Raw genomic sequence first — 21611 nt, forward strand, 5'->3', positions numbered from 1 at the left:
GCCTAGAAACACACCCATCTTTTTCCTTTCTTTAACATCATTTCATCCACCCATCCCCATTTATAATCATTCTATATCTCTCCTCCCTTTTTGGCTAATCTTCTTTGGAACGTTCTTAGGTGTGTCTACTTCCTTTCTTCCCTCTTCTTTTTTAAAAAGAGGCCATGTTTATTGAAATACAGGTATCAAAAACAAAACAAAAAACCCCAAATCAAACAAATTTATGGACCGCAGGTTAATAAACCCTGCTTTATGGCAAAGAATCAGAAATGAAAAGGATGCCCATCAATTGGGAAATGGCTGAATAAATTGTGGAATATGATGGTGATGTAATACTATTGTGCTGTAAGGAATGATGAACAGGATGATTTCAGAAAGACCTGAAGAACCTACATGAACTGATACAGAGTGAAATAAGCAGAACCAGGAGAACATTATACACAGTAACAGCAATATTGTGGAACGATCAAATGTGATAGACTTTGCTATTTATCAGCAATACAATGAATGATCTAGGACAATTCTGAAGGATTTATGATAAAGAATGTTATCCACCTCCAGAGAAAGAACTGTTGGAGTAGGAATACAGATGAAAGCATATGATTTTTCACTTGCTTATTTGGATTTATGGCTTGGGATTTTGGCCTTGTTACGGAGACTCCTTGCCCCTCTACCTAAGGTTGGTGATAATGTATTCTCTGGCAATATGACCTTGGGTGAGTAACTTACCTTTCTCCACACAATCTCATAGGTCATAGAATTATCAGCTTTAGAGGTCCAAACCATGGTCTTGGCTCTATTAGACAGAATAAATTCCTTCCCCCTCTTTTTTTTTCTGGAGGGTCCTGCTTATAAAAGATCCTTACTCTGGCTAGGCTGGGTCATCCTCCCTATTTAGCAGAGCCAAGCAACTGAGGTCCAGGAGGGACTTCTCCAGAATGAGTCACTGAGACCCCTATGTTTGTTGTTCTATCCTCACCCCCACTGGTCTGGAAGTGCCATGAATCAGAAGTAGGGAATCCAACTTTCTGACTAAACATCCTTGACTTGGTGTGGAACTTGGTAGGAAGACTACATAATTATTTTCCATTCCCTTAAAAAAAAAAAAGATTTTTTGTGTAATCCTGGGCAAGACAACTAACCCAAGTATTTCAGTTTCCTCATCAGCGAAATAAGACTGATAACAGCACCTACATACAGAGGGGCTGTTGTGAGAATCAAATGAAATAATTGTAAAGTGCTTAGCACAATGCCAGGCACATAGTACTAGCAATTATTATTTGTAAAAAGAGGGGGTTCTACTAGACTGTTAGAAAGCTCCCCTTCAGTTCTAAATCTATTGATCCAACGAATTTAGAGCTATTAGTTAAAGATAGAAAATAAGGGTAGTAGAAAGTGGAGAAGGCAAAAGGAAGAATGAGGGGGCTTTGCTGCTTATGTAATTTTTCTGAGTCTCTCTTCATCTGTAAAATAAGGAGGTTAGCTTAGATGTTGGCCAAGGTCACAGTCTACGTTCCTAAGACCCCGGAGGAAGAGAGAGGAAAGGAGAAGAGGATGAAAAGGGGAGACGAAGAGAAGGAGGTGGAGAAAGGGAAGGGGGAGGAGGGAAAAGAGGAAGAAGGGGGCGGGGAGGAGCCGGGCGGATGTTGGCTGCATAGTTGGGGGAGGGCGGGGAAATGGGAGGGCGGGCAGACTAGCCGGGTTGGTGTGTGTCTGTGTGTTTGTGAGTGAGTGTGCGTGTTTGTGTATGTGTGTGTGTGTGCATAGGGCAGTGTGAGTCCGGGTCGTCCGGGAGGAGGAGCCGGACGCACTGGAGGGACCCAGAGGCCCCGCGCCCGGAGCAGTGCCTCCTCCTCTCCCGCCGCCGGGGCCGCGGTAGCCCCAGCTCAGAGCGTTGCAGGCGGCCGGGGGGTGGCTCTCCGGGCCGCCCCTCCCTCCTGCCCTCCCCGGCCGGACCCTGCGCCCCCAGCGCGGCCCAGCCCCCGCCCGGCCCCGGATCCGGCGGGAGGAGGAGGAGGAGGGAGGCGGACAGGCTCGCCGGACTCCGCAGCTGTAACAGCGGCTGCCACAGCTGGATTCCCGGCCCGGCCAATCCCGGCGGCGGCGGCGGCGTCCGGGGCCCGGGAGGGAGGGAGGAGGGAGGGGAGGCGCCGCGCCCCCCACTCCCAGCCCCTCATCCCGGAGCGGACTGGCATGCAGAGCGGGAGGCGGCCCCGGCCCGGCTAGGCCCGCGCCCCGCCACCGGCAGAGACCCCTCCTCCCCAACCCCGGGCCTGGCCCTCCGCAGGTAAGCCCTCAGCCGGCGGCCCCCAAGGCCGGGAAGCCTTTCCTCCTGTGTCCCAGGTCCGGGGAAGAGTGGGGCGCACGGCTCAGGCGCGGGGGCGGGGGTCCGGCCTGCTGCGCCCGGACGCAAGACCTGCTGCACTGCGCGGCTCTACTCCGCGAGGGCGCGGGCGCTTTGTTCCACGGGGTTGCGCCCCGGGACGTGGCTTTTTGTGTTTCCTTTTGTGCAAAAAAAAAAAAAAAAAGGAAGCGGGGCCGGGCTGGCTGCCCTCCCGCCTCTACCCGCCTCTCCTCCCCGACCTTCTCTTCTCTCTCCTATCCCCGCCGCCGCCGTATCCTGCGATTAGCGAACAGGAAGCTGTTGGCCGCCCCGAGCCAGCCGGGCCCCGGAGCCCAGACCTGCAAGCCCTGGGCGCCGGACGCCCTCGGCCCGGCTGGCGGGGGGCGTGGCGGGGTGCGTCGGGGCTGGGGGCCGCGAGCAAGTTAGTTGGGCGGGTCGGCGTGCCACCCTCCAGAGGAAGGGACCCGGGCGCACACACACTGGGGCTCCCACCTGGAGAGACTTGGGACTCCCAGAGAACTGGGCCAGCCTGGATTAGGAAGGATTCTAGGGTAGCCCCTGCCTGGACTTGGGGGAGATTTGCTTTCACACCATACCCAGGCCAGGCCAGTCATTGGCTTGTTTCTATACGTAATGATTCCAGGCTTCAGAATTCGGTGGACAGCCCTGGGTGCTTGGTCCCCATCTCCGGTTTCTCTTCTGTGTGACCTTGGGTAAATAGATTCACTTGTCTAAAAAGTCTGTAAATTCTGTAAGCAAGTGTTAAGACCCTATTGTGGGCAGGACCCTGAGGCTGGCATTCTGAATTCAGAGATAGAGGCCTGGCACGCCCTTCTCGCAGGAAGCTTACAGTCTACTAGAGGGAGAAACATGTACAAATAATTTATCCAAAAAAGAATATGATGGGCCTTTCAGTGGAGGAAAGACCGAAATGGAAGAGGGGATGGAGGGGACAGTAAACTGGAATGTGAACTGCAGAGGTGAGATTGCTGGGTGGGTAGATTGAGCTATACTGCTGAGGCCCTTGACTGCCAGGATCTTTATTTACTAAGCAGTGGTGAGGACTGAGGATTCAGTGCCTTGCTTGCTGTTGTGAGGGTTTAATGAGAGAATGGAAGGGAAAGTGCTTTGGAAGCCATAAGGCATCTTATACCTGTGGGGTATGATTATTTTTGTTGATAATGTATATTTTCTGGCTATACAACCTTGGATGAGTAACTACCTTTTTCCACACCTCTGCTGCTTCATTTATTAACTGAGGGTAGATGATATCCATTATTATTTGGGGGAGGGGGGCAAAAGAATCCTTGTGGAGGAATTAAGAGACTAATTTGCATCTCAACTGTGTCACCTTGTTAGAGTCATGATCCTCTGTGCCAGTTTCCTTAGCTTTAAAAGGAGGATTATCCTTTCTGTTGTGAGAGCCATTGGCTAGAGTGTTTTGGATAGAGTACAGACAAGAGGTGAGTTTAAGTTCTGCTTCTTGACACATGGGTTGCTTGACCACCACATTTAACTTCTCACTGCCCCAGGCACCTCTCTTAAACTGTAATTTACCAAGGAGTTGCCAAGTTGCATGCTGATGAGAAGTTTGGTTTTGTGTGTGTGTGTATTTGGGAAAAGCATATGAATACTCTGGTGGTTTTTAACTCTTCTTTTGCCATTGCTAGATTCTTCTCAGATTGTAAGCTCCCTGAGGGACCCATTTAAGCTTTTATCTCAGCACAGACCACAGGGTGCTTTCCACTATGCAGATGTTTAATACTAGTTGATTTTGAATTCTTAAAACCACTGGTCTTTTGAGGGGAACTTTGGGGTCTGCACAACCCTAGGGAAAAGTTTGTTGGAGACTGTTAGGTCTGGCTAGTCTTTAGGTCCCATTAAACTTGTCCCTGGAGCCCAGGAATTCCATTCCTCCACCCCCACCACTTGGGTCCTTTTGTGTGTTAAGGGTCACAATGCACTTTCTTCACAACAGTACTGAAAGATGGGTAGCCCAAATAACAGCTCAGTTTTACAGATAAAGACACTGAGGCCTAGAGAGGGGAAATAGCTTATCTATGGCAGTATAGCTATTAAGGGTGCATGTCTCACTTCTGGGCTGCCTCACCCATGCATTGAGTCTTTGTGCCCTATCCTGTGCTCAGCTCTGACCAGGGGGGGATCAGAGGAAGAAACATGAGCTGTGCCTCTGGGCATTCTATCTGGAGACTGCCATGGTAAACAATATATGATGCAAGATCATATGTAAAATGGGACTTTAGAACAGCAAGTGCTCTTGGTCAGGAAGGGAGAGGTCAGCCTGAGTTGTAGTAGTCGAGAAGGGCTTCCTGGAGAAGGTGGGACTTAATAGCAATAATTGTTTATTTTTATATAGGGTTTTAAGGTTTGCAAAATGCCTCATTTATTATATCCTCTTGGCCTCACAACAACCCTGGGAGATAAGTAACAGCTGGGCCCTGAAAGTTAGGGAGGGCATGTATTTGTCCCTAAGTACCCTTAGGGTTTCCAAAATGTTTTCCTACCTATTATTTCATCTGTTCTTTACTATCTCCCTATAAGAGGGGCTTGGGACAGGGTTTATTACCACTTCCTTTTTACAGATGAGAAAGGAAGTCCAGAGTTTGGGAGGTAGATTCTACCAGAAAGTGGCCTTCAGCTTTTGGGAGAAAATGTCCTTTAATCTAGTGGTCCTGTCTAGAGATGGGGAGACATCGGCTCATTTAAAGAGAATAGCTTTTTGGTGTGTTTGGCTTTGTGCCTCATTCCCTACTTCTGAACCATTTCCTTTTGCACCTATTGAAAAATCAGCATTGGGTGGGACTTGTGGGCTCTGGAGGTCTGCCGTTTGTCCCCTCTTTTCCCTTACCTCCATGACCAGGCCTTTTGTACAGGCGCCCCCCACCCCCAGTCCTCTACCCCCTGCAGCATTTGAATGCTGATCACCCTTTTTCTGGATTCAGTCTTATTTTTTCCTTCATCTTAACTTTTCCTTAATGTGGGTGTCCTTTAAGGTACTCTCCATAAACCTCTTTTCTTCTCTCTACAGGCTTCCTTGGCAGGCTTTGCCAATTTGGTTCAATAAACAACCCACCAGTATACTTACAACACTCCATCTCTTCTCCATGTTGTAGGCACTGGCTGTTTCCCATGCCTGGAAGGAATGCTCTTTTTCCTCATTTCTACCCTGTAGAATCCCTGACTTCCTTCAAGACTCAGTTTATACACTACCTGCAGGAGGCCTTTCTTAATCCCTTCAGCTGCTAGATCCTTCCCATTAAAATTAAGTGTCTTATAGGTACCTATTTATTTGCAAGTTGTCTATTGAATGAGTTCCTTTGGGGGCAGGGACTATTTTTACCTCTTTTTGTATCCACCGTGCTTAACCTAGGGCCTGGCACATGATAGGAACTTCATAATTGCTTTTGAATGACCATCTATTTTTTTTTAATATTTAGAATTTTTATTTTATATATTTTTTATGTTCATTTCTAAATATATTCTGACTTTCGGGGAGAGAGGGATACTAACGAACTTATCAATTGAGTCTGGCAGTTTTATGAAATATTCCACACCCATTGTTTACCACCACTGCAAAGATCAATAAATATTTATTAAATGCCTATTCTGTACAGAGGCACGCCCAGAGCACTGAGGGAAAGAGAAAATTGGAAAAAGGCCGTCTTTATTCTTGTGGATTGGAGACCTACTCAGAGGTAATTATATACATGGTAATATGTAAGAGAGATGAAAGATACAGGAAGTTTCCTGGCATTTAAAATCCAGGATGCACAAAATCACCTTCTACCACTCTGTGTGCCACATCTCTGTCACTTGCCTTGTCCCAAGCCCTGGACCCACTAGATTTTTGATTGCTTAGAAGGCATCCTCATCTTGGACACCCCACTGGCACATCAAACTCAGGTCTCCAAATGAATTCATTTTCCTTCCTATTTCTGGCACTCCTCCCAGCTTCCTTATTTTGGGGTGACATTATCATCTTCCCAATCACCCAAATGTGAAACTTCAGACATCTTTTGACTCTTCCCTCTATGTTACCACCACATCTAATTATTCATCAAATCCCATATCTAATTCTACCACCTCCTCCATCCTCTTCTTTCCCTTTGGAATTGCCATAAGTCAAATTCAATCCCTAATCACCTCTTACCTGTACCTACTGCAATAGCCTCCTCTTTGGTTTCCCTTGCCTTGTCTATCCCTTTTTCGGGCCATTTTATTCAAGTCATCTTCCTAAAGTATAACTGACCAGTGTCAATTAGTGGCAGCCTGTTGTCCAAAAAAGGAAATTAAAAACTCAGTTTGGCAGTTAGGGCCCCCTCTGCTTCTTGAGCTGGTCATATGTCATAGGCAACCCTGGCCTCTGACTTGACTCTACCCATTAAATAGACTATCTTATCACCTTTTCCCCTCTTCTAAGTCCTATCTGTCTTTCAGATTCTAGCTGGGGTGCTATTTCTTTTCATCTTCTTTGAGTTCTTGCTTTCTAGTCTAGAGAGATTTTTCCATTTTCCAGAACTTATGATCTGTAAAGGGAACATAGATTATTTTACGTTGTTATCTTTGTAATATGATTTCAAAACCTTAGAGCTGGAAAAGTTCATCTGTTCCAAACCCCACATTTTAAAGGGGGAAATGTGCCCAGGGGAAGAGAAGGGACTTGACTGAAGTCCCAGAGCAAGTCAGAAATAGAAATCAAGTTTCTTGACTTTTAATTCAGGCCTCCTTCCTCTGGCCAATACTATAACTTAATTTATTTGCTTTTCATTTGACAAACATTAATTTTCTCTTTATCTTATTTCTCCCATCCCCATTGAAACAAAACAAATATGCATAGTCAAACAAAGCACAATTCTCTCATTGGCCATGTCTAAAACTCTAGTTGAAAATTTACTTTTTCTCTGTCTCTGCCTCTTGTCTCTCTTTCTCCCCCTCTTCCTCTCCTCTCCTTCACCCTATCCCCTCAGTTGTGAGAAATTGAGAAAAACAAAGTCCCTGTTCCAGACATGCATAGTCAAGTAAAATAAGTTCCTGGATTGGCCATGTCAAAAATATATATGTTTATTTAATTCTGCATATGTAGCCTGATCATCTCTCTTTCAGGAGGTGAGTCACAGGTTTCATCACTTGGCCTCTGAATTTATGGTTTGTCATTGCATTGATCAGGGGGCTAAAAAGTCTTTCCAAATTGTTTTCTTTTATACTACTTTTTTCTTTCTTAAAACCTTATCTTCTCTCCTATTGATTCCAAGGCCAAGGGCTAGGCTGTTGGGTTAAGTGACTTACTCACGGTTACACAGCCAGGAAATATCTGAGGCTAGATTCAAACTCAGGTTCTTCCTACCCTTGGCCTGGCTCTCTAGCCACCGTGCTACCTAGCTGTTCTCTTTATATTATTCTTATTTTATCAGTAGTTCTGTTTCTGCTCAATTCATTCTGAATAAGTTGATAAAAGTCTTTCTTTTTTTTTTCCCAAAACTATCCATATTATCATTTTTAAATGGTGAAATAATATTCCATTACCTTCATGGACCATGATTTATTTAGCCATTCCCTGAATAGGTGGTATCTACTTAGTTTCCAGTTTTTGACTGCTATGAAAAGAGCTGTAGGTTTCTGTACATAAGTCCTTTCCTTCATTTCTTTGATCTCTTTTGGTTATAATCCTGGTAGTAGTATCTATCTCTGGGTAGAAAGGCATATACAGTTTAGTGGCTTTGGGGGCCTTTGCTGTTTTTCAACATAAAACTATAAATACTCCAGTGATCTATGTTCTCATGGAATGGTATTACCTCCAAGATTCAGATAACAACCCACTTATGGTTATCTTCTTGCTCCATGTGATTCTTGTTTATGTTCTCCCCTCAATCCCCTAACTATCCAATGTGCTAAAAGCCTTTGGGTCACAATTCCTTCCCTCCCCTCCTTCATTTCTCCTCCCTCCCTCTCTTTGGGTCAAAATTCCTTCCTTCTTTTCTTCCTTCCTTCCTTCCTTCCTTCCTTCCTTCCTTCCTTCCTTCCTTCCTTCCTTCCTTCCTTCCTTCCTTCCTTCCTTCCTTCCTTCCTTCCTTCCTTCCTTCCTTCCTTCCTTCCTTCCTTCCTTCCTTCCTTCCTTCCTTCCTTCCTTCCTTCCTTCCTTCCTTCCTTCCTTCCTTCCTTCCTTCCTTCCTTCCTTCCTTCCTTCCTTCCTTCCTTCCTTCCTTCCTTCCTCTTTCCCTTCTTTCCTCCTTCTTCCTTCCTTCCCTCCCTCCCTCTGAACCAATACTTGGCAAAAGAGTGGTAAAGGCTGTGCAATTGAGGTTAAGTCACTTGCTGAGGGTCAGGAAGTGTCAGAGGTCAGATTTTAATCCAGACCTCCTGGCTCTATCCACTGAGCCACCGACCTGCCCCTGTCAAAATTTCTTGGTTATTTCTATGTCATGGATTATATATATCTATATAAATATATACATACACACATATATGATTTAGAAATATAGGATTGTAAAAGAAACCAATTACATTGAAATGCAGTTATCAAAATATTTAAACCCCACAAGTTCATGGACTCACCTGCTCTGGGTATTTTAACTTTTTTTAAGTATTAGTGCAACCCTTGGACTGTCATTTTATAGATTCTATTGCTCAACAGACTGACTTGTCCTACTTTGGACTAAACATTTCCTGGATGATCTATTTTATATTACTGGTTTCATGTCAAGTCATTGTTGATAATAAATGGCAGCCCATTCATGCTTTACTCATATGTCTCTTCCATGGCCTTTACTTGGGGTCATCAGTAATTCTGAGCCTTTGAAATTGTGGTGTTCCATGATTCACCACTACATCGCATCACCAGGAGAATACTAGTGCAAAAAGAAAAGAAACCCTAACCCTTTTGTGACAGCGAGCAGCTTGGGATTGTTCAAAGTGTCATATAATTTCCCAAATGCATTCCAGCCGTCTGTCATTTCCCTCTTTGATTTTGAGCCCAGTACGTGGTCTCTCTACCTGTAGTGGCTGTGGAAGGTCTGTGTTCTGCTGTACTAACTCCTGGGCTGCCCAGCAAGTTGCAACTTCAATAAGGAAGGATGCTTCCTCCATTTGGTTTTTCCCTGGTAAATTGGGGGTTTTTTGGTGTGTGTCTTTTCTGTGCAGTCTTTTGTCTTGTTCAGGAGGCCCAGCTAGTAACAAGTTTGATACAATCTGTACAATGTTATCCATAATTCCAACTCTTGAATTTTTTTTAACCCTATACCTTCTGTTTTAGAATTAATATTGTGTATTGGTTCTAAGGCAGAAGAATGGTAAGGGCTAGGCAATGGGGATTAAGGTTGCCCAGTTTAGGAAATGTGAGAAGCCACATTTGAACACAGGACCTCCCATCTCTGGACCTGACTCTCAATCCACTGAACCACCTAGCTGCCCTTCTTGAATTTTTTACAGATGAAGAAACTGAGAATCCCAGAGGTAAAAGTGACTTGACAAATGGAGTAAATTGGTGAAGGCAGAATTTGAACTCGAATTCTCTGAGCTCCTGCCTCCCCTTCCCAAGATATCTATCTGATCCTTCCAAAGAACCTTGCCTCTTCTTGTTTGGGCTTTTGATAAATCATCCTCTGTGAGCATAGTGAGCCCTTTTGACCATACATGCCCCTTTGTTTCGGTGAGAGGCTCTCTGAGCCCCACAGTAGAGTACCCTCTATCATGGAACTTTGTGTCATCTTAATGAATCCAGGAGATATACTGAGTTTTGCTCTATTAAATCAATAAAAAGAAAACACAACAAAAAACTTCATATCTTCTGTCTTAGAATCAATATTGTGTACTGGTTCCAAGGCAGAAGAGTGGTGAAGGCTGGGCAGTGGGGTTGAATGACTTGCCCAGGGTCACATAGCTGGGAAGTGTCTTTGAACCCAGAATTTGTCTTCAGACCTGGCTTTGGGTCCACTAGCTGTCCTTGCTTTTTTTTTTTTTTAAGAAGTAATCAAATCCATTGAGGTTCACTACCTCCTAACCAATTGTATCTGTGAATGTCTATTTGGTATGCTATAGAAAACTTTGCCCAAACCTGTCTGTTCCATTCTCTTTTCATTGAGTTTCCCTTTTATGAATATAGCTCATTCTTATAAGGGTTTTAATTGGAGGAGGATACTCATATGCATTAGTTGGTACAGGTGGTTCCTTGATTGCTTCTTTTTTTTTTTTGAGTACTAATGATAATGCAAAGCAGCTTGGTGTAAATGGATAGAGAGCAGGCCTAAGGGTCAGGATGACCTAATACCTTAGTGTTTATAGTTGGAGAGAGTTGCCTGGAGGCAGGCAATGAGAGTTTAAATGACTTGCCTGGGGTCACCATGCCAGTTTGTGATAACCCAGGGCAAGTCATTTAACCTCTGAGTGCCTCCTGACAACTCTGAGTCTGAAAGCTGTTACACTGCTGCTGATCTGCCTTGATTGAGAAAGTTTTCTTAGCTGGAGGTCCCCCAGAATCCAGAAATCACAGCTCACAACCCAAAAGAAAATCTGATTTTTTTCCCCAGTTGTTTGTTGGACAGCTGTAAATTTACATTGATAGAGGAAGTTTCCTCACCTGGAGAATCCCCTGACTCTGAAAATTACAGATCTGAACCTCCCAAAACGGATTTATTGATAATGTCATCCTTTTAATGTTTTTCAGAGTTGGGTTGTTTATAGCACAGATTTCTGCTTCATACTTGATCTGGTCCAACTTCCTTTTCCACTTTCTTCTGTTTCTTTTATGAAAATGAAAATTCACCCCAAGGATGATTTCCTTGCCCAGGATATTGGGACTAGATGATAGACTCCTGGTGAATCTGTGCCATTTTTTTTTTAAACCCTTACCGTCCGTCTTGGAGTCAATATTGTGTATTGGCTCCAAGGCAGAAGAGTGGTAAGGGCTAAGCAAAGGGGGTCAAGTGACTTGCCCAGGGTCACACAGCTGGGAAATGTCTGAGGTCAGTTTTGAATCTAGGACCTCCCATCTCTAGGCCTGACTCTCAATCCACTGAGCTACCCAGCTGCCCCCTGTGCCATTTTTCAGCTGTTTGTTGTCCTCTTACAAGTTTCCTCTGTAAAATGCTCTTGGATGACCTGTCCTAGTTGGGTCTTATGCTAATCTTGGGACATATTTGTTTTTCTTTTGCTGTTTGAGAAAATGCTCCTTATAATAATAACGTCCTACCATACTTTATGACATTTTGTAGATTGTATTGTAAATAAGTACAGCCTTGAACCCAGGACCTCCCATCTCTAGACCTGGCTCTCAATCCACTGAGCCACCCAGCTGCCCCCATTTGTACTTTTCAATAGGTTACACTGACACTATTATAACTTCACTTGGTGTCATCCTTATATCTTGAGTTTTTCAACTTGTTCTGGTCTTGACTTGTGACCTTTCATGGAGCTAGTTACTGATCTGATTGCCTGAGATGATTCAGAAATGGCTCCTACATTGGTAACCATTTATATCCTGCTGTTAAGATCTAATTGATTTCATTTTTTTTTTAGTGTGTATGGTGATTGTTGCCTTCAGTGGCTACCACATTCCCCCTCACTTTCCTTTCTTTCTGTTTGTTTTTTTAAACCCTTATCTTCTGTCTTGGAATCAATACTGTGTATTGGTTCTGCGAAAGGAAATTTTTTATTCCCTTTGTCTATTTAAGTTAATTAGTCAGGAACTTGAAGTACCCCTACTTAACAGTTCCAGGACAGAAGAGTGGTAAGGACTAGGCAATGGGGGTTAAATGACTTACCCAGGGTCACACAGCTGGGAAGTATCTGAAACTACATTGGAACCCAGGACCTCTCATCTCTGGCCCTGGCTCTCAATCCACTGAGCCATGTAGCTGCCCCCCCCCCCCCCCTTACTTTTCTTAAAGAAAGTGTTCAGGATACATAATTAGAAAGTTTTATTTTTACATATTTTGTATATGTATATATGTGTATGCACAATATATAAAATACATGATATATTTTTATTTTATGAAATATTTTCTAATCATGTATACAATTTTTTAATAATTCATCTAAAAACATTTTTGAGTTCCAAATTCTCCCTCCCACCTTCAGCCCCTCCACTGCTATTTGATATTGATTATACATGTGAAATCATGCAAAATATATTTCCACGTTAGCCATGGTACAAAAGAAAATACATACGCAAAAACAAGAAAAATAAAATTTAAAAGACGTTCTTCACTCTGCATTCAGAGGGCTTCTGTACTCTATAGGTGGAATTGTTAGGTGCAAGACTTTTGAGGTCCTTTTCTACACTCTACTTTCCCCCCTTCACATTGAAGATACCAAGAGTCGATGGATATGTTGACTTGGTTCAGAGGATCTTGTCACATTTTGGGTCCCCCCCCCCCCCCATCACATGTCTCTCTATGTAGTCTTCTTACTACAGAAGTTGGTATGTAAACTGAAATTCTTTTCTTCATGGTGGTCTTTTTTGCTTATTTTTACTGAGGCAAGACAACTGGGCATCTCACAGAAATGGTGTTTCTTTTTGCCTTTTTTTTTTAACCATACCTTCTGTCTTAGAATCAGTATTAAGTGTTGGTTTCAAAGCAGAAGAATGGTAAGGGCTAGTAGGCAGCTGGGGTAAGTGACTTGCCCAGGGTCACACAGCTAGGAAGTATCTGAGGTCAGATTTGAACCCTGGACATCCTATCTCTAGACCTGGCTCTCAATCCATTGAGCACCCAGTTGCCCTTTCTTGTTGCCCTTTGGGTGAAAGATCCAAACCCATGGCCTGCCAATGCCTTTATGTGCTTCCCTAGTAATAATAACCTGTGAGCCATCCTTCTCTTTAATTGAAACTTCCTTTTGTCTCCGGTTCACTTATAGTGGGAATGTCAATATTGATATGATTCACTTCCTCTAATAGTATTCCAATTTGTTGGTCATGGGACAATAGGAGCTGGCATTTAGAGTACTGACAGTTAAGTTAATGTTGGTTGACAGTTTAAAAATTGTTTGAATCTTAGCACCTTTTTGCCCTATTTCCTCCTGTTTGGGGACTGTCACTCCAGAAGTAGAAGGGGCCCAGACAAGGTTTGGGGCTGTTTTTGGAGAATCCATGGCCTATTGGAGAATTTTCCTCCTTACTTATGTCAACATGGAAATCTAGAGATTCCCAGTTTATTTATTTGAGAGGTAGAGAGAATTTTCCCCCTGAGGGAAGGTCCCACTTCACCAGATGGCAGACATCCACTTTAGGTGGGAGGCAGACCCCATCCCAAGTCAAGTAGCTCTTTTGTCTCCAGAAGCCTTTCCCAGTATATCACACCCTCCTTACCAAGGATCGAACTCTGGACCTTCAGCTCCCCGGACTGAGGCACTACCTACTTACTGCACCAAAACTGAAGTGGATGTCTATTGTCTGATGAAGTGGGACCTTCCCTCAGGGGGAAAGTCCTGTGACAAGGCCAAAACCTGGGCTTTCTACTTCCCAACTAAATAAACTGGGGATCTCTAGATTTCCACATTGACCCTTAGGAGGAAATGAATAGCAGGCTCAAGCTTCCACTAGGACCACACTTAAAACCTTTCCAACTTAATCTCAAAGGGAATAAGGGGAAGGAGAAGAATTTTTAAAATTTTTTTATTTATTTGCACACACTATTTTATTTTGTTTGCACCCTCAAAAATTATTTATACACACCATCTTATTTTATTTATTTTCAAATATTTATTTACATCCTCCAGGGAAGCTAGGTGGTACAATGGATAGAGTGCTTAGAAGAAAAGCTTCAGTTGATATTAGGCCTTCCTTTCTTCTTTCCTTCCTTCCCTCTCTCCCTCCTTTCTAATCTATCAACCCCTTCCAAAAGGAGCTATACCCTGTAACAAAGAAGAGAAAAAGGAAGGAAAAAAAGTTGTTTTTTTTTTTTTAAACAAATCTCATGGTTTAGTATAGACAATATTCTGTACTCAAGTCTCCCACCTCTTCAGTGAAGACAGGGAAGGTGCATTTTCTCTACTGTGGCAATAGGCTTGGGCTTTATCATTGACTTTTAAAAATTGATGTTTTTTGCCATTGTATATATTGTCTTCATGGTTCTGCTGATATCATTTCAACAGTTCATCTAAGCCTTCCTGTGATTGCTCTGTAGTCTTCATATTTGTGATTTCTTATTTCATTACATTTGTGATCCACAGTTTGTTTAGCCACCCCTAATTTAAGAGCATCAACATAGTTTTCTGTTCTTTGCTACTAGGCGAATGTGGGTCCAAATATTTTGGTGTAAATAGAACCTCTCTTTCTATGTTTGACTTCCTTGGAGCACAACCCAAGAAGCAGGATCTCTGGGTCAAAGGATATGGACATTTTAATCACTTCTTAGTGTAAATCCAAACCATTGGATTTCAGCAACAGAAAGAATGAAGGAAAGGCATTTCTGGGCTAGGAAAGCATCTGAGAAGGACATGGAGAGGAGATGGGATGCAGAGATCAGTCTGCCCAGTGTGTTTTTTGTTTTTTGTGAAAGCCTTTGCTTTCTGTCTTAGTAATAGCTTCAAGACAGAACATTAGTAAGGGCTAGGCAAATGGAGTTGTGACTTGCCCAGGATCACACATTGAGAAAGTGTCTGAGGCCAGGTCTGGTGCTCTATCTAGTGTGTCCCCAGCTGCCCTCTAGTGTAGTTGATGAGGAGAAGAGAATATTTAGCAAACCCTTTAAAAATACCTACTATGTACACAGCCCTATGCTGTATACTAGAGCATGTCTAGAGTCTAGATAAGGTAAGAACTTTGTTCTTATTAAATATTAAATTTTAAATATTAAATTAAGTATTAAATAGTCCAGGTAGAGGCCAGATTAAAAAAACAAACAAACAAACAAGCATTTATTAAGTGCCTACTATGTACCAGGCTTATGCTAAGCATTTTATAAATCTGATGTCATTTGAACCTCACAAAAACCCTGGGAAATAGATGTTATTATATCCATTTTTTAGATGAGGAAACTGAGGCATTTTTTTGTTAAGTGACTTACCCAGGCTCCCCCAGCTAATGAAATGTCTTTCAGACGCTAGGTGCCAGACTAGGTGCCAGACTTCACCAGCCTCTAGATTGTGCTTATGCTCTGCACATAGTAGTAGGTGTGCAAATATATGTTGAATAAATGAACTGTGGAGTCTATTGTCTGGAAGAATATTTGTTGAGGTAGAAATCAGATATTTGTGACGCCATGTGTGATAAACAATCCTAGATACTCCCAGTTGAGGCTGTTCTTAAATGTTCACATGGGAAGAATGCCTCTCTGGTCCAGAAACCTCCCAACTCACTCTTTTCTTTCTCTACTTTTTACAGAATTATTGGGATCTGTGCCCAGGCTTGGGAGTCCAGAGTCTCTCCAGTCTTTCCAGGAGGATTGAGGTAACCACTCGGGGTCCATCCAGCCTCTCCTCCTCTGCTGGTGGCCATGAACGACGTCGCGATTGTCAAGGAGGGCTGGCTGCATAAGCGAGGTCAGTGTCCCCTATGTTCCCTAGCCCAGGGGTCCCAGGGGCCTCTGCAGTTCGGAATGCTTGATTTAAGGTCAACATTGTAATACAATGACTTTGAGTTGGAATTCTTGGGTTCAAACCCTGGTTTTGCTACTTAATACCCTGTATGAGTAAGCTGAATTCTCTGGGCTTTTTTTGTTTTTTTCTCATCTGTAAAATGAAGAGGTTGAACTGTATGATCCCCAAGAGTATTTCTATATCTATAGATTTCTATTTCTGTGTCTGTGACCTTATGATCCTGCCAGTGTTGTGGAGATTTGAGGAAGGCACCAGGAGTACTGGTGGGGTGGGGTGAGTTCTTAGATTTGTTAGTAAATTAGAGAACTCTTTCCCCCTGGCTTCCCCCTCTTCTCGTGTGTCTTATTTGTCTTTTAAAAAATTGCTATTTCTAATTTCTGTTGTTACATCATGAAATTTCCCCCTTCCTCCTGTATACGTATTCCTTCTTTGCCCTTTCTCAGAAAACTATAACTTATGACGATTATTTTTCAAAAGGAAAAGAGGAAGAGGGGAGAAGTCAGCTAAATCAGTCATTCAATACATAAAACAATAAATTTGACTGTGCCATGTTCCACACTCATGATCCCCCCCCCCCCCCCCCCACTTCTCTGCAAAGGAGTTGAGGGAGGTATCTTTGGGCCTAGCCACTTTATAATTTTGCAACATTCATTTTGGGTTGTTTTGTTGCTGTGGTTGGTCCTTTCCCTTACGTTGTAGTCGTCACTGTGTATCTTGTTTTCAAAGCTCTGATTACTTCATTCTGTATCAGTTCATCTTTTCTTTTCTCTGCTTCTCAGAGCAGCTTTTTGAGCACAATTGTATTAAGTTTTGGAACTGGTCTATGCTAGACTTGGGGAGGAGAAGTTGAGAGAGTAGCATTCAGAGAGGATTTCTGACCTGGGAGGCTAAGTGGGCAAGGAAGACATGTCTGGGAGCCTGGTCTTAAGGGAGACAGGACTCATGGAATAGATGATGATGATAATCAATAATAATAACTGTTGCTGATCCATATACATGCTTGATGTGAAGGGGAGACAGACTCATGGAATAGTAATAATAACAACAAATAATGATAATAGCAGCAACAACAACAACAACAATTGTTGCTGATATGGACACAGAGCCAAAGGTTATCTCATTTGATCCCCACAACAACCTTGCAAGGAGAAATGCTCCTGCAGCCATGGGGATCCCCATCTCAAGGATGAAGAGTCCAAGGCTGTGAGTCTTTCTTAGAGTCACATTAGGGACCGAGGTGGGGTTCCATCAGGTCTTCTAGAATCCTCTGGTGATGTATGTATGAAGCCATGATGTCTGTCCATAAGAGGACAGTTAGGGTCACTTAATCCCCATTGCCTAGCTCTTACTGCTCTTCTGCCTTAGAACCAATATGTAGTAAATGTAAATATATGTATATGTAAAATATATAAATAGATGTAAATTCCAGAGGAGCTTTTTATTTGTCTCTGGAGATAAGAGAACCAATATGTAGTATTCTAAGATGGAAGGTAAGGGTTAAAAAAAAAAAGTGTATGGGGTTTTCTATGGTAAGAATAGGGGTCAGGAAAAGCTAGGAGAAAGGAATTTTCTACCATTTGGGACTTGGACACCACTCTATTGATTTAAAAAAATTCATTTAACTCTAGCAAGTAATCAATCATAAACATTTATATACCCTCCCCAAAATAGGTGGTACAAAGAAAAAGCTTGCCAGTACCACCCTCAGGGAGTGTGGGGAAGTTAACACATTATAAATAGGTTCATTCAGATACTGAGTAGGCCCTGGATACCTCCTAGAGGAATACAGTAGGAGCCGGAGCAACCAGGAAAAATGTTTTCTGGAGCCTTCAAGTACAAATAGAGTTTGAGTTGAGTATTGAAGGAAGCAGGGATTCTTAGAGGCAGAGGTGAGGAGAGAAAGCATTCTAGGCATGAGGAACAGCCAACTTGAAGGCCTGGAGGTGGGAAATGGATGAAGCAATTTGCCCAAATGGGACAGTAGGGTTGTTCTGTAGAGTGCAGGAGGGGAGTGACGTATTGGAAGGCTGGAAAAAGAGAAAGGGGCCGGGTCATGAAGGACCGTAAATGCCGGAGGAGTTTTTATTTTTATTTGTCTGGAGATGAGGCAGCCACAGGAGTTCAAGATCCTAACTGTAAAGCACTTGGCACACAGTACCTCACACATATAGTAAGTGCTATACAACTGTTAGCCATTATTATTTATTTATTATTAAGTAGTTTGACCTTTAGGAAAATCACTGGCAGCTGTGTGGAGAATGAATTAGAACAATTAGTGGGTTATTACAGTTGTTTAAGAGAAGGGATGAAGGCCAGAAGTGGTTGTGTGAATGGAGAGGGGCAGCTAGGATAAAGCACTAGGCCTAGAATCAGAAAGATTCCTAGCTGTGTGACCCTAGGCAAGTCACTTAACCCTGTTTACCTTAGTTTCTTCATCTGTAAAATGACCTTGAGAAGGAAATGGCAAATCACACCAGTGTCTTTACCAAGAAAACCCTGAATAGGGTCCCAGAGAATCAGAGATGACTGAAAACAACTGGACTACAACAGGGAGGTGGTTGTGTGAGTGGTGATAAAGGGATGTAGGTTTTTTTCCCAATTACACGCAGAAACAATTTTTGCTAATTGTTTTCTAATACTTTGGGGTTCATATTACCTCCTTCCCTCCCTGCTCCCCTTCTCCAAGGTGGTAAATAATCTAAGTTATACCAGTGTTGTCATACAATATGTATTTTAATATTCCCCAAGTTGTGACAGAAGACATATCACACAAACAATAAAAAAACTCACGAAGGAAATAAAGCGAATCATGCTTTGATTTGCAATCAGATTCCAACAGTTCCTTCTTTGGCTGTGGATAGTGGTTTCTCTTTATCATGAGGTCCTTGGGGTTATCTTGGGACCTTGTTTTGCTGATAATTTAGCCCTTCACAGCTAATCATCATACAGTATTTCTTTTACTGTATGCAGTGTTCTCCTGGTTCTGCTCACTTTGCTTTGCATCAGTTCATATAAGTCTTTCTAGGTTTTTCTGAACTCATCCTGTTTCTCCTTTTTTCTGGCACAATGGTTTTCCATTACAACCATTACTGTAGCTTGTTGAGCCATTGGAGGGTATGTATTCTTGAGGTGTGGAGAAAGAAAAGACATTTGATAGATGATTGAATAAGGAGTTAAGGTAAACCCCAATAATGTATATAGCATTTGAATAATGTGTATAGCATTAGGGAGGTTCAGATGAGGAACAGGCTTTGGGGAAAAGATAATGAGTTTTATTTTGGAAATGGTAAGTTAGAGGTGTCTAGGATATTTAATACAGCCTGCCCAAAAGGCAGTTAGTGATGGGGGAGCCCTTTTTTCTCTTAGAGTTGCCTTTTTCTTTACACTTCAGTTGTGAATGAATGGAGTTGCTGCTTATTGGGGGAGAGGGGAAGCCATGGCTTGACCACTTTCTCCCTTAGGTCAGTCTCTGGGAGAGTTAATCCCTCTGCTTTGAACTGGGCAGGGTCCAGGACAGTTGTGGGTTTTCCAAAGCTGTGGGCCCCCAGGCTGTTTATCAGTGACTTCACCTGGCTTCCAGGACTGTCTGAGGCTTTCTTGGAAGGGAGAGGAAAACATTAGGTGCTTTCCATTTTCTACAAATTGTCTGGACTGAGGCCTTCAATAGGTTCTTGTACCTTGAGAGCTGGAAAGAGCCTTAGAATCATGTCTCGTAGAAGGTTAGAACTGGAAGAAGGTACCATCTTTTCCAAACCCTCCTTTTTTGTGGAGGTAGAAACCAAGCCCTAGAGAGGGAGAAGGAACTTAGCAAGTAAGTGGAAGGAACTGGAACCAGAACCCAGTTCTCTTGGCCCCTAGCCCAGGGCTCCACCCTGTCTCTCATTGTCACTTTGGTGAGGGAAGGGATCAAGTCATGTTTTCATTTTCCATCTTCCTTTGCTCCCAGCTCACAATAGGTGTTTAATAAATGTTTATAAATTGCAGTTTTCAGAGGCAGCTTTGGATAGTAAAGAGTATTGGCCCTGGAAAGGGGGGGGGTTGAGTTTGGCTCAGCTTTCTGGCTCCAATATTTCCCAGATGGGTGGCCTAGGGTCTTTACCTCCCTGAATTGGCTTTCTAAAATGGGGCTAAAATGCCTGCCTTATAGGTTTGTTGAAAGGATAATGCCTTGTAATCCTTAAGACCCTTACTTAAAAAACCTTCATAATCCATGGGGGTTATTACAAATGCTGTGTGTGATGTTGGGCAATTCTCCTTCCTTCTCTGGCCTGTAGTTTTCCTGTCTGTAAAAAGAGGGCTTTGGAGAGGCATTTAAGGGCTACATACTTCTTCCTATCTTATCTTAATCCTTTGCTTTAGTCTGAGACTTCTTGGTCACCTTAGAAGGTCCTCCCCTTGGCAAAATGGGCTGAGCTTCTAGCTGGAGACAGGCTTCTGGTTGAGTAGTAACAACCCATAGAAGTAGCTGTGACTTGAGCTCTCTTATCTGTCAGTAGAGGTGCCTCTTCTTTTTCTTTTTTAAACCCATACCTTTTGTCTTAGAATTGATGGGTTCCAAGGCAGAGGAGCAGCAAGGGCTAGACACCTGGGGTTAAGTGATTTGCCCAGTCACACAGTTAGGAAGTGGCTGAGGTCAAACTTGAAACCAGTACCTCCTGTCTGCACTGTCTGGCTCTGTGTCCACTAAGCCTTCTGCTTATCTCTATTCACTACCTCTGAGGGTTGCTAAGTCCGGAGATTCCTGGTTATTGTCAAAGAATTTGAGTTGGAAGCTACCTCCCAGTCCTTTACCCCAGATCCTTATGGGGGCAAGAATCCTTTCTCTTTATTATACCTGACAAAATGTTCTTTTTAAAACAAACAAACAAACAAATTCTTACCTTCTGTTTTACTATCAATTCTAAGACGGGCAAATGGAATAAAGTGACTTGCCTAGAGTCACACAACTAAGAAGTGACTGAGGCTAGGTCTAAACCCAGGTCCTCCCTACTCTGTAGGACTATCTACTGAGCCACTTAGCTGCCCCCCATCAGATGTTCTAATGACTTTACATCAAGCATAAATGTATTCTTTCTTTTATTTCTTCCCATTGGGCCTACTTCTGTTCATGGGGCCAAGCAGAATGTCCAATTTCCTTCAATACTGGAAGAGCCCTTCTGGGAGGAATGGTGTATACGACAGCAGAAAGATCATGAAAGAGCCCCAGCTTTGACATCAGACAACCTGAATTCAAGTCTTTGATACTGTTTACGGGACCTTGGGCAGGTCATTTGACTTTTTGGGAGGCCTCCGTTCCCTGTAAAATGTGGGAATTAGACTAGATGGACCTTTACATCTCTTCCAATTGCAGATCTGCGATCTTCTGAAGTCAGTTAAATTAATTGTTGGGTGCCATTTTGGTTCTTAACTATTTTGTCTCCCTGGAGAGTGGTTTGTGGGACAAATGAATTCAATTCAGTTTAGTAAATGTGTACAAAGAACTTGCTCTGTGTAAACCCTGGGGCTGACCCTCCTAGATTTTAGGTTCGAGAGAAGGAGCTAGCAAGGCATGAGGGAAGAGGTTTAGATTTGGAATCTGGGGGCCTGGGTTCAAATTCTAATTTTGCCTCTGACTCATTTAGTAAACCCTTTCTCTGAAATGAAGATATACCAGTATTCCATACCTCCTATGGAAGTGATGAGAAAAACCCTGTGAAAGCATTAAAATGCTCTA

The 21611-nt window shown here is 43.0% G+C and overlaps 1 protein-coding gene across 2 annotated transcripts in view; it reads left to right on the top strand.

Annotated features, from left to right (window-relative positions):
• AKT1 (AKT serine/threonine kinase 1) overlaps nucleotides 1-21611 on the top strand; it is a 168476-nt gene that overhangs the window by 32296 nt on the left and 114569 nt on the right. Inside the window, exons 1-2 of one of the 2 annotated variants that reach the window (XM_007473466.2) lie at nucleotides 1670-2287; nucleotides 15684-15841. In XM_007473466.2, the coding sequence (XP_007473528.1) occupies nucleotides 15796-15841 (46 nt within the window). In that variant the 5' untranslated portion in view covers nucleotides 1670-2287; nucleotides 15684-15795. Of the gene's footprint in view, nucleotides 1-1669; nucleotides 2288-15683; nucleotides 15842-21611 lie in introns of those variants that run through there. The other variant, XM_056811177.1, reaches the window with a different exon arrangement.

Source organism: Monodelphis domestica, chromosome 1 (genome assembly GCF_027887165.1).
Source record: "Monodelphis domestica isolate mMonDom1 chromosome 1, mMonDom1.pri, whole genome shotgun sequence".
NCBI lineage: Eukaryota > Metazoa > Chordata > Mammalia > Didelphimorphia > Didelphidae > Monodelphis > Monodelphis domestica.